General features: G+C 45.1%; 1 protein-coding gene across 10 annotated transcripts in view; it reads left to right on the plus strand.

Annotated features, from left to right (window-relative positions):
- The window catches only part of TTC13 (tetratricopeptide repeat domain 13), a 75,861-nt gene that overhangs the window by 57,819 nt on the left and 2,359 nt on the right, over positions 1 to 15,683 (plus strand). For 5 of the 10 annotated variants that reach the window (XM_059170480.1, XM_059170484.1, XM_059170482.1 and 2 more), the window contains 7 exons: positions 1,830 to 1,913; positions 2,735 to 2,819; positions 10,175 to 10,284; positions 12,483 to 12,618; positions 13,217 to 13,296; positions 15,315 to 15,393; positions 15,543 to 15,622. In XM_059170480.1, the coding sequence (XP_059026463.1) occupies positions 1,830 to 1,913; positions 2,735 to 2,819; positions 10,175 to 10,284; positions 12,483 to 12,618; positions 13,217 to 13,296; positions 15,315 to 15,393; positions 15,543 to 15,622 (654 nt within the window). Of the gene's footprint in view, positions 1 to 1,829; positions 1,914 to 2,734; positions 2,820 to 3,311; positions 3,429 to 10,174; positions 10,285 to 12,482; positions 12,619 to 13,216; positions 13,297 to 15,314; positions 15,394 to 15,542; positions 15,623 to 15,683 lie in introns of those variants that run through there. The other 5 variants (XM_059170481.1, XM_059170483.1, XM_059170486.1 and 2 more) reach the window with 3 other exon arrangements.

Genomic DNA, 15,683 nt, shown 5'->3' on the forward strand with positions numbered 1-15,683 from the left:
CCAACAAGCAGAGGGGTTGGTTCAGTAACACTCGGTAGCTAAGCCTTCCTGAAAGGGCGAGCCATGTTAACGGGAGAGCCCCTGTCTTGTCCAGAGGCTCTGCAAATTCAGGACATGGGTACTTAGTGACCTTCATGTGCTTAGCTGCCCTCGAAGTAGGTGACAGACAGATATTAAAGACCATCAGCTTCAAGGGGAGCCCTGAACTTACGTTTAGATAAAATTTGCAAATGTGGTCATCGTGTCACGTCTAAAACGCTTCTACCTCCTTCCAGATGCCTGATCAACGAGATGTCATTCAATACAACTCTGATGTTTAAGTTTAATGGAAATGTCGTTTGTACATTTTTCTTTTACTTCCTAGAACAATAATTTCTTTTCCTCTTGTGGCTGGTGTATCACTGTTTCTTATGGAATAATTTGTGACTTGGGGATAGGCCACCATCCATGTGTTGTGCTACGTGCTAATGACGTAGCTTAGTGAGGACAGACTGATGAACTACGACATGGTGTGTTAAGAGTGATGGTGGTCATGTGTACAGGACGCAGGGGACACAGAAGAGGGGTGTCTAGTCCAGCCTTCAGGTGATGCTTGAGCTGTTTGGGAGGGTGGGAAGCAGAAAAGTGGGTGAGGCATGGCCGCACAAGTGAGTCCGGCATGGTCAGGAGAGGATGACTCCTTCATTAGGACTGCGGATTAGCTTATAATTAAGGGAGTAGCATCAGGAATTGAGGCTTAAAAGACAGGCAGAAATAAAAATATAAAACCTTTTTTTCCAAATATAAATAACTTTATATGCCACTTAATGTTCCCCCTACCCCCACCAAGGATGATGGAGAACTGCTCAGAGATCGTAAGCAGAGAGGTGGCAGAGCAGATTGGCACATTCAGACGGTCGCTTGGGCTGTAGGTGCCAGGATAGGGGAGAGAAGGCGGTGACCCGGGAGGGAAGGGAGGTGGTTGGAAAGTTGTGCAATAAATCAGGTGAGTGGATACCAGGTCCGGATAGCTGTGTGGAGGTGAGTGGGAGGGGACGAGATGGATATCAAGAATGTAGACTCAGAAGCACAGGTGGCAGGTTGGAAATTGGGGAGAGTGTGGGGAGCCGTGGGAGGCAGCCCCCTCTCTGGCTCGGGTGCATGGTCCTCCTAGTAGGCCAGGTGACACTAGGACAAAAAGTTGGTGGCCATGTGTGGGGCTGGGGCTGGGGGCAGTGCAGGGTACGGGAGTGACTTCCTGCTCACAATTAGGAACTTGACGTTTGAGAAGCCTATAGGGAATGCATAAGGGTGCAGCTGGGTGGGTTCCCTTAGACACATGTATGCCAGAGGGACGTGTGCATCAGCGTGTGGGCTTTACAGGAAGTTCTGGGAGTTTTAAAACTAGAAGGCGGGGATAGAAGTGTGAGCAAAATTATATTTAGAGCGGGCAGAGGAGATGAAGGCCACATGTGAGCTGGACTGCAAGAAGGAGTGGGAACGGGTAATGCTACGGGGAGAACCAAGGGAGAGGAGGAAAAGGAAAGGGCTTCCGAACAGGACATTGGCATGCAAGTACTTGGGGTTTTTTTTTCGCATTTTGGCATCTGCGGGGCTGAGTTTGGTGCCTTTCCTACCAGAAGAAGCTGCAGGAGCTCACTGGCAGTCTTGCTAAGACAGTTCTTTGCTGTTTCTGTTCATGGGCTACAAACAAGCGAAGTTCCCAAAGTTTTGCTGCATTATTGTCTTGGCTGTCTTATTGTTTTCTTGAATTAACCTGTCAATCCGGTGCTGTTTCAGATAGGTCACTTTGTAAAAAGAGCCTTAATTTTTTTTTTTTTTCCTTACAGGGGTCAGGTGATTAACATGAGATACCTGGAGTATTTTGAGAAGATTCTTCATTTCATTAAAGATAGGATTCTTGTTTACCACGGGTAACCCTTTGGTTTTCTTTCCCATGCTAATTGCTAGCTGTGGTCTATTTTGCTTTAGTTATATTTGTGAAACTTGGACACTAAGCCTACTGACAGACTAAACAAAGTGTATCAGCTGTTTACATGGTGTTCGAAATCAGAGAGTCTCTCCGTAATGACCTAGCATCCTTCTTTGAACAGCTTCTCAGAATCCACAGGGTGTTTCTAATCTTACAGTATTGTGACTTTTCTCATCTCTTTCCTCCAGAGAGTAGGACATTTCTTTGAGTTTCTTTTTTAGGGACTTCAGCCATCACATTCATTCTCCCTCCCATGAAAGGCCATATGGCATAGATACCATACTGAACAAAACACTGGGGAAAAAGAATTCTAAATGGAAAGCTCTTACCCAGTACATGTAAAATTGGTATGAAAACCTAGCAGGATACTTCCATTTGAGTGACTTCAGCAAGGAAAAAAAAAATTCACTTCTAATTTCAGAGGTGGCACAGGAGAATCAAGGTTTCATGGCCAAACCAAGATCCATACGTGTTACACAAACACTGGCTGAGAGTCTGTTCTGCCTTTCCCTGTTTCACTTTCTGGAAGGGCTGCTATTTTCTTAACTATCATCTGCAGCCCCAAATTCAAGAGGATTAAATCACCCCATTATTTAGAAACTTCTGTTCTGGCCCAACGTTTTAAATATTGAGCTATTCACAATTGGGGATGATTTATTTAAATTAAGGGTAATAGCAATTAATGTGATTATTACATTTCTGTATTAATTTTAGTTGCCATCTCCCTCTCTCTCTCTGTCTCTCGCTCTTTCTCTTTTTAAGAGCTAATAATCCTAAAGGATTGTTGGAAGTTAGAGAAGCTTTGGAAAAAGTACACAAAGTAGAAGACCTCCTTCCGATTATGAAGGTAAGTTTATTATCAAAATCCCGGGAGGTGTTTTTAGAAAAAAACAAATAAACTAGTGCCCTTTTTAAAAAGAATTCATAACTTTAAATGCATGTTTATTAATATTGTGCTATAAGCATTTTAAAATTTATAAAGCATTCTACCTGAAAACACTAATGGAAACACACTCTGAATAAGAACCAAAATAAGACACAGGCATCAGTCTCAAACTATGAAGCAAATCTGTGAGGAAGCAGTTGATACAGGGAACAGAAGGAAACTAAAAATTCTCTGCCATTGAATTCTGCTCCTGGCCACTGTGGAGTACCTGGTACTTGACTGCCTTTCCAACACCACAGCAATTCTAAAACAGGACAAAATACAAGGCAACTCTTTTTAGGCACCAGCAATTATAAGACTGTGCTTTTCGAGAAGAGGGAAACACCTGAGGTGAGCCTCATGTTCACCCCAGCTTTCTACCCGGGATTATTTACTAAACCACTGTGTGTGTAGAGCATAAGCAGAGTCTGGAGGCCTTACTGAGCTAAGGAGGCAGAGATTGGAGCTGGGACCTGCTCAAGTGTCTGGAGTTTACAAGGCGGAGTCCAGAAGAGGAGGGAGCTGCTCAAGGTGAGGATTTCCTGGAGGTCAGTGTGAGAGTCCTTGACATCCTGGGCTAAGAGCTCAACTGTGGGCGTGCAGTGAGGCCAAGAGGCTCTGCAGGGTGTGGCCGCTGTGGGGGTGAGAGCTGGACAGAGATATCGGCGGTTAGACACCGCTGACAGACATTGGAGTTGTGGCCTTGCCAGGATGGAGGGCTGTGAGCACCTCGGCTGTCTCATTACAACCCCAGAAAGGACACACTGTAGGTGTAAGAACCCCTTAGAATGAGGTTTACATCCTAGGACAAAGGGCAGTTTCTAAATAGATCATCCTCAAAGAGAAAAAAAAGTCTGAAAGGATTAAATGGATCTGCTAGTGATTTGACTGCCTCCCCAAACAAAACTCCACACCTTTAAAGGAGGAAACACAATCTAGACTTAATTATTAGACAAATGAAGAAGCAGGAGAGTGTGACCCATAACCAAGAAAAACAAAACCATTTGACAGGAACAGACCCCCACATGATCCAGAAATGGGAATTGGTTCACAGTTTTCGCTTCATAAACGTATTCGAGGACTTAAAGGAAAACATGAACACAATGCTGAAGAATTGCAGCGAGGAAACAGAAACTATGAGAAGACTGAAAGAAAATTGGAGGACCCAAAAGATTCAGATGGGTAACCAGCTCATAAGATGTGTTGTCTGTAATCCAGCACTCGGTTCACTTAGCAGGATGCTGGACAGAGAACGAGGCTTTGTGGCATCCTCAGTCTCATCATGAGGCCCAGCAGGGACCCAGCCATGGGTCCTGCCACCTTTCTCTATAGGGTGAGTGAAGTCAAGGTTGGTGCCCACCCTCACAGAGAGGCCACTGCTTGGGTTTTGCATATGGCCCAAGGTTGGTGTGTGGGTTCCCCACTTTCCCTGTTCTGAGGCCATCTTCCCGATCAGAATGTTTTACAAGGGGTCCCCATCATTTCTCAGGGGAGGCCAGTGATGGAACACTACTGAGTAACAAAACAGAGAAAGGGCACTGCTACACCCACAGCAGCTGGGCTTAACCTCAGAAAAAACATGATGTTGAGCAAAGGAGGCCACATACAGAAGAGTCTGATTCCATTTCTAAGAAGTTTGATCTGCAGGGAGAGTTATCAGAACAATGGAGGCTTAGGAGAAGTGGGATTGACCTTAATGTGGTAGAAGGAAGCTTTCCAGAATGACGGCAGTACACTGTATCTTGATGGAATAGTGGGTACATGGGCAAATGGGTGTATACGGTTGTCAGAATGCATCAGATTATACATGTGAAGCTTATTGGTTATAAATTTTACTTCAATAGAAAGTACATAAATTAATGTCCTGAGAGATTTGAGCCAGCATCATATGATAGATAGATAGGAGCAATAGAAAAAAATAGAATTCTCATAAATCAAAAAATAACTTCAGTTAGGCTAGTACATTAAAGAAAACTGAATATCATATGTATATGAGTGAGAAGATCAAACCAATAAAGTCTCCCAGAATATAGTATGTAAAAGACAAAGAAATACAAACTATGAGAGACGATGAACACAGAAGATGAGGAATGGACCTATCTGATAGAAAATCTGAAAGGAGAGAAGAAAGATAAAGAAGGAAAGCCATTAGTCAACAAAACAATAGAAGGGAAAACTTGAGATGAAAAGATTGGTTGAGGGCCCCCTGGGTATTCAACATGATGTTCAACGTTGACTTCTAGACATATTCTGATAAAATTTGGGAACTTCAAGGTGAAAGAGAATTCCTCAAAAAAATTAGACAGAGACTTATCAGATGATCCAACAACTCCACCTCTAGGTGTATGCTCAAAAGAATCAAAAGAAGCAACTTGAACAATACGTGTACACCTGTGTTCACGGCAGCATTGTTCATGGTCCCAAGGGGTGGAGGCAGCTCAGGTGTCCACCGATGGATGAATGGATGAGTCATATGTGGTCTAGCCATACAGTGGAATATTATTCAGCCTTGAGAAGGAAGGAAATTGTGACTCTGGCTACAACATGGATGAAGCCCGAGGACATAATGCTATGTAAAATTAGCCAGTCACGAGAGGACGAATGCCCTATGATTCCAGTCATATGAGGTGTCGAGAGGAGTCAGATTCGTAGAGACAGAAGGAAGAATGGTGGCTGCCAGGGGCTGGAGGAGGGAGAATGGGGAGTCAGTTTTTAATGAGGACAGAGTTTGTACTTGAGAAGTTCTGTGGATGGATGGTTGCAAACAGTGGGAATGTACTTAATGCAATCAACTCTATATTCACAAATGGTTAAAGTGGCAGATTTATATGATGTGTATTTTATCACACACAAAAATTAAAAAGAACATCTTGAAGCTTCCAGAAAAAAACAAATACCAAGGAAGGAGAATTCCATAGATGCCCAACTTCCCTCCAGCAACAGCGGATTCTAGAAGACAACTAAGGGAAATTTATTTGCACCCACTCTTCCAGTGTTCAGGTGTGAAGGTCAAATGAAAACTGTTTCAAACAGTCATTTAGGAATTTCATCAAGCCTAGATTTTCTTTATCAAAATGATTGAAGGACCTGAGTACTCTCACAAAAGAAGCCCAAGAAAGAAGAAAACATGAGAGACAAGAAATCATGGTGAACAAATAAGCCACTGGCATGAATTGTTAATGCCTGATGTTAAAAAATACATGTCTGAAATTAAAGTACCAGCTAATGTCGACCTTAGAGTCTGAAGAAAGCAGAGAGGAAGTAAAACTGTTACTAAGGTATTTGTTTTTTTTTTCAGTGAGAATATAATCACTGGCTGACCCATGATATTGACAGGAGAATACAGGTTTAAATATCTATATTAAAAATTTAAAGGCAACACTGAAAGGACAGTGGTGGGATGTATAATCCTCTGCACGCCTAGAAGGGGGGCGCCTGGGTGGCTCAGTGGGTTAAAGCCTCTGCCTTTGGCTCAGGTCATGATCTCAGGGTCCTGGAGTGGAGCCCCACATCAGTCTCTCTGCTCAGTGGGGAGCCTGTTTCCCTCTCTCTCTGCCTGCCTCTCTGCCTACTCGTGATCTCTCTTTGTATCAAATAAATAAATAAAATCTTTAAAAAAAAATAAATGCCTAGAAGGTAGGGAAACGGCGTAAAGACAACGAAGTCAGTTTCGCTCAGAGCTTACAAAAAGAGAATGGGAAAAAAGGAGGGTGGGTAGGAAATGGTGTAATGGCAATGAGAAGTCCGCATGGCTTTATGATCGATCCGCAGGGGATGAAGGGTCTCAGACTGGTGTTTTAAAGCCCAGCTACATGGGGTTTACAGCAGACACGCTTAACAAGAGAACATTTAAAAAGTAGAAAGGAAAAAAGTACACCAGGCAAAGGAAGCGCGGGTGTGGCGATGTTTATATCAGAAACAGTGTAGTTCAAGGTGGAGACCTCAAGGTACAGAAGTTTTGTTGTTTAAAAGTCTAATCCTTTAAGAAGTTATAATTTTAGGAACCTCTTCTCTGCCTGGGAGTAGAACTATTCAAATATTTGCCATCAGCAGGGGGATTTTCTTTTTTCCAACTCCTGCTTTGAACTTTAATGTAAAAGTTGAATCAGTGTTCTTGCAGCTCTGGTAGAGAGGTTTGATTCCATCAAATGTCATTTAAGACACGGGTAGGACCAGAACTTGTCCATTTCTGAGGAATAACCGGGAAGCATCACATCGTGAACAAAGCAGCGAGCTAGGATTCTGCACGCCAGGGCCCCCTCTGCCACACTGCGCTTGGCTGAGCCTTTTCCACTGTCTAGACCCCAGACTCTGTCTGCCAGGAGCAATGATTCTGGCCGGACCTCACCTCAGGGGCCTATAGCGAGTGTCTGATGAACTAAGGTGGCTGATGAACTAAGGTAACCTTCTCAGAGCCACTCTGGTGTTGACTCAGTAACCATGTTCCATGACCCCTTTCCTGCACTCAGATGAAACTCACAGAGAATATATCACACCTTCTCAAAAAACTCTTCCAAACGTCACCATCTTGCCACAAAGGAGGTCTGGCAGGTAGATCACCTGTAATAGACCAGCGTGTGTGTTGTTCAGGATGTCAGCATTCAGGCTGGTCTTCATGAGAAGCCGTAAGGAAGGAGCCGGTTGTTTACACCTGTTTACATTTGAACCTGACAGCGGCAGACGCGGCCCTGTATCTGTATGTCACTTGCTGACTTAAGAATCATGAGCTATAGTGTTAGTGGCCCCAGGGTTTTCTTAAACAGTAACCTTCCCAACAATGCCTGACACCCTCCTCCCTCAGTTAGATGTTCAATATTCATAGAAAATTCAGTGCATATTAAAACTGTGTAGTTCCAAGCCCCATATTGGGGTAGAGATTACTTAAATAGAAAACTTTAAAAAAAAAAAAAACATATAAAATATTTAGTGTCTAAGTGTGAAATGGAGTCTGGTTCCAGGTGCTGGTGATTATTAAGTTATAAACAGGTTGTTCATGGACATGAAAGCCCAGCAGGGCATTCACAATCAGTCATGTGTCACATGTGAGTGTCTAGTGTTCTCGACCCCACCTGCTAAGTTCCAGTGGTAGCCTTCCGTGCCACCCTGTCCCTGTAGCCACCAGGCTCTCCCATAAATTCCCCAGATGCCCCCCAGAGGGCAGGACCGCTCCACAGAGGGCCACTGGGACAAACCTACAGAAAGAAAACTAGCATGTGTCTCAGTTTTTAATGTCCTCCTTTCTTGATGGTATTTTAAGCATTACATTTACTCTACTAGGTAAAGTTAGCAGAGGCCAAGTCAGCTGAGGGGGGTTTTAACCGTTTTGTGTGTATCTTCATTTAAAAAGAAAAGCCTAGTGGGCTCCCAGCCTGTGGTGGCTCAGTGCACTTGCGAGGCCAGCCATCGCCCCCCTAGGGCCAGCTTCCCGGTGCAAGGTCACTGTGTGTCCAGCCGTGGTGTGCAGGTGACCATTCCTGCACACTGGACCAGCTGCACTGGACACCTGGCTTTCTCCCGGAGTGTGGTCATACTCCTATTTTTAAAGGCACACACACAAGTATATAAAGACCTTTCATTCTAAAGCGTTTGGTGCAGTATGATGTGATGACAGCTCCCACTGAAATGTTCTTTCGGTGAAAAACCACGTTAAAATCCAGCTGATCCTTGAACAACATGGGTTTGCACTGCATGGATCCGCTTGTATGTGGGTTCTTTTCAATAAATACAGTACAGTCCTGGAGGTGCATCTTCCTCATGATTTCTTAGTAACCTTTTCTTCTCTCTGGCTTTACTTTAAGTATACCGTATAGGATACTTACAACAGACAAAATAAATATTAACCTTTTGTTATCAGTAAGGCTTCTAGTCAGCAATAGACTATTAGCAGTTAAGTTTTGGGGGAGTCAAGCTATGCATGGCTTTTTTTTTTTTTTTTACTGCAGGGGAGTTCAGCTACCCCTCAAGTGGGTCAAGGTCAACCATATACCTCAGCTCCCCTTGAGTCAGCTTACGGGCATGAAAGCCTGGGTTCATGTTTCCACACTGCCACTCCCCGCACGGTTCAGACAGGACCTGCCCTCCCAACTGGTCTCCTGCTCTGTAACATGGAGACCATGCTCTGTCTTACTGGTATGGTGTGAGCATCAGATGAGAATTGGCATAGAGGGCTCACACGTGTTCCTCTAGAAACCCCTTCCCCGTGGAAGATGTTGCTGTCCCAGCTCCTGACGATGGCTCTGGTCACCTGTGCCTCATGTCCATTGGTCCTTGGTCCTTTGGACTGTTTATCGCACCCGCTGGGTCTTACTGGTTGTAGACAGCCTTTCCCCCAGTCGTGGCTTACGTGAAGCACAGCCTCCTCTTATTTTATCCTTGGTTCTCTTATTCAAGTCTATCCGTCCTTTAAAAAAAGTCGGCAACATTAAACAATGTGGGAGGATTTTTTTTCTGGAGTAATGACAAAATCTATTTACTGGCATCTTGGCTTTGTCAAAAATATCTTTATTTATTTATTTTTAAAATATTTTTATTTATGTATTTGCCAGAGAGAGCACAAGAGCACAAACTAGGGGAGCAGCAGGCAGAGGCAGAGGGAGAAGCAGGCTCCCCGCTGAGCAAGGAGCCGGGGACTTGACCCCAGGACCCTGGGATCATGAACTGAGTGAAACAGATGCTAACCGACTGAGCCACCCATGTGGCCCTGTCAAAAAGTATTTTAAACAAAAAGCTGGCATCCGAAACTGCCTTCATACTTGTCACCCCTGAAGGGCATTCTTGGCTCCCTGTAATTCCTTTAACATACATTTCTGTGGTCTGCAGAGTTGGAGTGTGTGTGTGATTCTCCAGTTGACAATGTAAGTCTGAGTACGTCTCAGAACAAATGAGACTGCCTTGAAGGAACCACGAACGTGAGCACAGGTGTTGGAGTTAGGGGATTTGGGGTGCAACCATTCTGCTAAGAATCCAAGTTGCCAATAAAGACCATGAGGAAAACCCAAAGGGCACTCTCAGAAGGGCCGGCACCCCGCTGACTGAGGGAGCGTGTGACTGAGGCTCTGTGCCGGCCTCTGGTGGGGGCCTGGAGTTCATGTGGGGCCCTGGGGACAGGCAGAGGCGTCCTCGGTCACCGGACAGGCGTGCGTGCTCGTGGCCTCTGAAGTAGGAACTTCTGTGACACTTCTCCAAGATGTGGAAGGCAGAGTCACCGCTACAGATGACCTCCTGGGGGTTTACAGTGAATTTCACACTAGTAATGTGATTTTTTTTTTCCCTGAAAGCAGTTTAATACTAAAACGAAGGATGGGTTCACGGTGAACACAAAAGTTCCCAGCCTCAAAGAGCAAGGGAAGGAATACGATGGGTTCACAATCACCATTACAGGAGACAAGTATGTATGCTTCCTAAGTGGGAGTATAAGGGCGGGCTGGCGTCTGGTACTGCCCCAGGAGGTTGGACACACTGGCTTCTGCTTTATCCTAAAACGAAAATTACCAAGGTCCAGCATGTAGCTATAAACTACTTATTTTGTTAATGTGACTTGTGAGGCTACTCTGCCAGCAGATACGTTTTCTGACCTTGTTGGATCTAACGGCTTTCTAGATACTGGGTATCATATCGAACGTTGGAAAGCATTCTTCCGGGTTCTTCACGTTCCTTGTGGGCAACACTTTTAGTAATAAAATGAAAAGAGATGAGGGGTTGGCAGACTGAAGGCCATTGTAAGTTTTTAAATACAGGTTTTAGTATATTCTGAGAGCGGTGCAGCCTTACTATGGAAAACTTAGAATACACAGATAAGCAGAGATAGAAAATAAAATCACTGAGTTGTTTTCTTTAAAAACAGATTATACGCCACATATTGTTTTATAATCTATTCCTCTTGTGTCTTACAGTTACTTTATCATGAACATTTTCCTTTATTGTTGTGTTTGTAATGCTTGCGTAGTATTCCATTTTGTGGGTCTTATAGAATTTCTCCTATACATTTTTTTACATTGACCATTTTAGAGTCTTTCTCATTTTTCACTTTATAAATAGCCCCGCAGTGACTTTTCATTAACCAGTCTGATTTGTCTCTGAAGCCCAAGCTTCATCCAGGAGCCTCCATATCCCTTGAATCCGGGCAGGATGCTCACCCCTCCCCCACAGCAGGCATCCCTCAGTGTGCTCGGCCTGCAGGGTTCCCGCACTGGGACCTCCAGCTTGATTTCTGCCGGCTCCATCGTATGCTGTGACTTGCCTCGGCCTCCGGGGCTACATTTTTCTTACATGCTTTTACTCTCAAACCACAGGAGCCTCTCTGTCAAGTTCTTTGTCAGAACCTACCCAGGCCTCCATGAGTAAGCACCAGCTTAGTAACTTCCAGATTTTGTGACTTTTCCCAACCCTCTCTACCCCGGAAGGAATTCCAGGGCTTGCTAGTAATGTAAAAATGACTCCCCTGCCTTTCCACCAACTTGTGAGATACAGATCTCATCAGATGGTAGCTCCAGGCAGAAAGGAACGGTGGTATGAAAGAGTACGTCAGGTTCCTTCCCTGCGAAACGTGGCTTCTCTCCCTGTTGTCTCGCCGTATTTGTTACCTCCTGCCCTGGGTCCTCTCGAGTAGTCTCTGGTGCCTCTGTCCCCGATCTCCTGGTGGCTTACAGTGCTTTGTCAGTGTCCCTGAGGCCCCATTCCACAGGCTGTTAAGCCACTCCCCACCCCACACCCTCCCCATGCCGTGGATACCAGGACCAGCTCCCTTGCCGGGCACTCAAGGCCTTTCATAATGTGGCCCTTGCAACATTTCCTGCTTGCCTACGCTGTTTTCCTGCCAGAATTTGGCCTGCTAACTCGGCTGGACTGCTTGTTCCCTGAGGTCACCTCCCACCTCCTGTTTCTGAGCCTCTCTTCCTCCATCCTGAATCTCACATTCAGGCCCCTTCCCCCTTCCCCTGTGAAGCATTTCCTGTTGTCTTAAATATCTTCCAAACTGGACCTGATCTGCTGCTTTTGAACCCTGACGTGCTGTGTGAGCGCCTTGTGCGTGGTCTTAAAATAATTCATGGCCTCAGGTCTCCCTCCTTCCTCGGTAAACGTAGCAGCTCTGCCACACTCCTCTTTATAGGATCTAAGAGCCATTTATTTGTATAGTAATGTCTGTTGCATTGTATTTGTCTCCTCTGTAGAGCCTGGAGTGGAGCTAAGCTAAGCATGCAGCAGAGGTTTTAAAAAAACACAGTAGAGTCCCTGAACTACTTCTACACACAGTTCTGGCTCTGGTCTTCAATTATAGCAGGGTGGCTGTCTGAGAAAGTCTTTAGTCTGCATTCATTCTTGACCATGTGTAGTTACTTCCTTCTGTAGTAGCTTAAGCTCCTGTAGTATGTACGCATGTTTAGATCGAACAAAATACCGTGTTTTATGGAAAACTTGCCTACGTACGGAACATACCTCAGTGTGTGTGGTTAGAAAGGTGGGACACGTTCTCAGCTATGTTTTGTGCCACATCAGCCCACCAGTTCCTTTCTTCTTTTTACTCCCCGTGTTTGGCTTGTTGAATTGTATAATACGTGCCTTTGACACATGTTGTTGTATTTTTAGGGTTGGCAACATACTGTTTTCTGTGGAAACGCAAACCACAGAAGAACGAACACAATTCTATCATGCTGAGATAGACGCACTTTATAAAGACCTCACAGCAAAAGGAAAAGTACTGATTCTTTCATCAGAATTTGGGGTAGGCTTCTGTTTGTTCCATTTTATCCCTGCTTCCTAGCATTCACCAGTGACCTTTGCAAAGCCTCTACCCGGCCGGGGGTAGTATGAATCTTACGCTTGAGATCGGCTTTCAGTGACTTCTTAACATTCTTGTAGAAACAGTTCCCATATTTATTTATTTATTTTTTTAAAGATTTTATTTCTTTGCGAGAGAGAGTGTATGCACAGAGGCAGAGTATAAGGGAGAAGCACACTCGCTGCTGAGCAGGAAGCCCGATGCGGGGCTCGATCTCAGGATCCTGGGATCAAGACCTAAGCCGAAACCAAGAGTTGGGTGCTTAGCTGACCAATCCACCCCGGTGCCTGAAAAGGTTTCAGTTTTAAAAACCGCTCGGGAGACATTGCCCTAAACCGAACCGCATATATGCCCTTTCGTTAGGGAAAAAATGGTAGCGCAGAGTATAAAATATCCAAGAATATGAAAGGAGGTTCCCATAGGAGAAAAGTGAACTAGTCCTCTTCCCAAGGTAAGTTTTTCTTATGTCTTGTCACCTTGTGAAAAACTAGTTTATAATCTAGCTTTTAAACTCATGGGCGCGTGTCTTCTCTTTTTCCAGGAGGCCGATGCTGTTTGCAACTTAATCTTATCCTTAGTTTATTACTTTTATAACCTAATGCCACTCTCTCGAGGGTCCAGGTGAGTGATAACCTATAATCTGAAAGTTTTTACACTGAAGAACACATTCTTTTTTGCTTGCAGTGCTGGTTGTGGCCATGGGTACAAAAGTACCCCAAGTAATCATAAGAAATCCCCTTTTTTTTTTTTTCAAAATCCACCCAGAAATTACGTTCTTGACCCACCACACCATCAAAGGAATTATGAAACGTTTTACAGGCTGGGGTCCATTCATTCGACAGCTCAAGTGGCTTGAAGGCCTACTGTGTGCGTGCGTCGCCCTCCCTGATCGGCCCAGACTGTCACCCTGCGCTCTTCTCCCCTTGCCCCCGGTTCTTGTCCATCCCTCGACCTCCAGCCCCCACACTTCATCCGCTCTGTACCGCCTGCGCTGCCACGAGCCCCTTCCTGCTGCTGCTGAAGCCATCAGGAACTTCCCAGTGTCGTCAACACCAGGGTTTCTGCCTGTTCTCTGTCAGCCAGTACGGTGCGCCATAGATCATGAAATCTGAATTTAAGATGTTGGAGCTAATGTTCTTGTCTTCAACGCTTGAAAAGTAAAACTCTCTTCAACGTGGTAGTAAATGTTGTTACAGTTTAGGCCTGGAAACCAGCGAGGCGCATAAACACTGCAGTATCCGCCTAACAGTTACTCGCAGGCGTGGAGTTTCTGATGTGCCCACGCCCTCCGCGCACCCCCTTTGATCGAGCACTTAGGCAGGTGCCGTGCGGATACCCAGCAGTTTCCTGTCGGTCCTCACAGCACCTTTGCTGGTTCCTGGTGACAGAGGAGGAAGGAGGTGAAGGGGAAGGAAGAGCAGCTCTCGTCCCGCACACTCTTTCCCTAAGAGCCTGCGGCTCTACAGTCCCTGGTCCCGTTGGTTCAGTCCTCTTGTGCTCAGAGCTACAGCCATAGTTCAGACCCGTGTCACCCCGTGCTCTCTGACTTATCTCCCTGCTTCTAAGCTTTTCTCCCTCCCCTCTCTGTCCCAGTTTTTTGTTTTTTGTTTTTAATTCCAGGATAATTAACATACAGTGTTATATCGGCTTCGGGTATACAGTGTAGAGATTCAGGATCTTTGCCCCAGTTCTTCATACCTGGTGCCTCAGGTACAAGCTCAGGGACAGTGGGCACAGTGTGTGTCTGTGTCCTGTCCTGGTTTGTCTTGGGACTTCTCAAAGGCCCTCCCATTGGTCCTCCAGGACACCTCCCTGCGTGTCCTCACACCTTCGTGTCCACGTGGGCCCTGCCTCTGTGCCAGTCATTTCCCTTCCTTCTAACCCCCTGGGCCCCACCTGGGCCCTGGAGATGCAGCTCGCGTGCCCTTGGCCTCCATGGGGTCTTTCCATGGGCGCCCCCCCAGGCTTGACTCACTGCATGTGCAGGCTTTGTCGGTGGCATGCCTGCTTCTGCCTCCGCGGCCAGCCTGCTCTCAGGTGAGCGCCTCCTGGTTATCTTTACGCTGAGGGCCTTGCACGGGCACACATGGCCGGTGTGTAGTTGGTCTGTCGGAAGCAGGAATGAGTTTGTTATAGGCCAAGAGGGGAGTTTATATAACACCTCAGTCCTCAAACCAGTCTCTTGATGCTTCTGAGACTGCATTCTGCTTTTCTTCTCTGGGGACCGCAGTGTTTAATGCTTAAACAATAAGATTAATATGTTTGTATTACAAAGTATATCATATACGTGCATTTTAAAAGCCAAGCCTTGTGAAGTTGCTAGAAATAGAAGCAGACCGATCTTCTAATTCATTATTTCATAAGAATAGAAAAACCAAGTATAAGAAAACTCCTAATTAAAAGAAACACCTTCTTTCCTCAAAAAAAGAACATTCTGGGTCACATTTACCCTTAAAATAATGAATCTAAATATTTTTGTTAGTAAATATTTTTAAGACACGAAAATATTTTTTAGTTTAATTTCTAAGGACTTCTTAAGTAAAATCTCATCTTTTATGATAGAAAATCCATAATGAGCTTTTCATATAACCCCTGCTCAAAAACCAGGACTGACTGGTAATTATTCTTTATTTGCATAGTGTAATAGCGTACTCCGTGATCGTGGGAGCACTGATGGCAAGTGGAAAAGAAGTAGCAGGAAAAATCCCCAAAGGGAAGGTACGTCGAAGCTGGAAGGGCAGGTGGTTGGCTGTGTGTTCAAATCCCAGCCCTCGGATTTTTGTGCTAAGACCCAGAGGTGAAACTGTTCTCAGAGTGAGCCTCTCTCCTCCAAATTAATCACATTCCTAAATTTCTTTCTTTTTCAGTTAGTTGACTTTGAAGCTATGACAGCTCCTGGTTCAGAGGCCTTTAGCAAAATAGCCAAAAGCTGGATGAACCTAAAAAGGTAATTACTTGGTGACGGTCAGTAAAGGGGGTTGGGGACATCCTATTGCTCTTGGAGCTCG

The sequence above is a fragment of the Mustela lutreola genome, chromosome 4 (assembly GCF_030435805.1).
Source record: "Mustela lutreola isolate mMusLut2 chromosome 4, mMusLut2.pri, whole genome shotgun sequence".
Lineage (NCBI taxonomy): Eukaryota > Metazoa > Chordata > Mammalia > Carnivora > Mustelidae > Mustela > Mustela lutreola.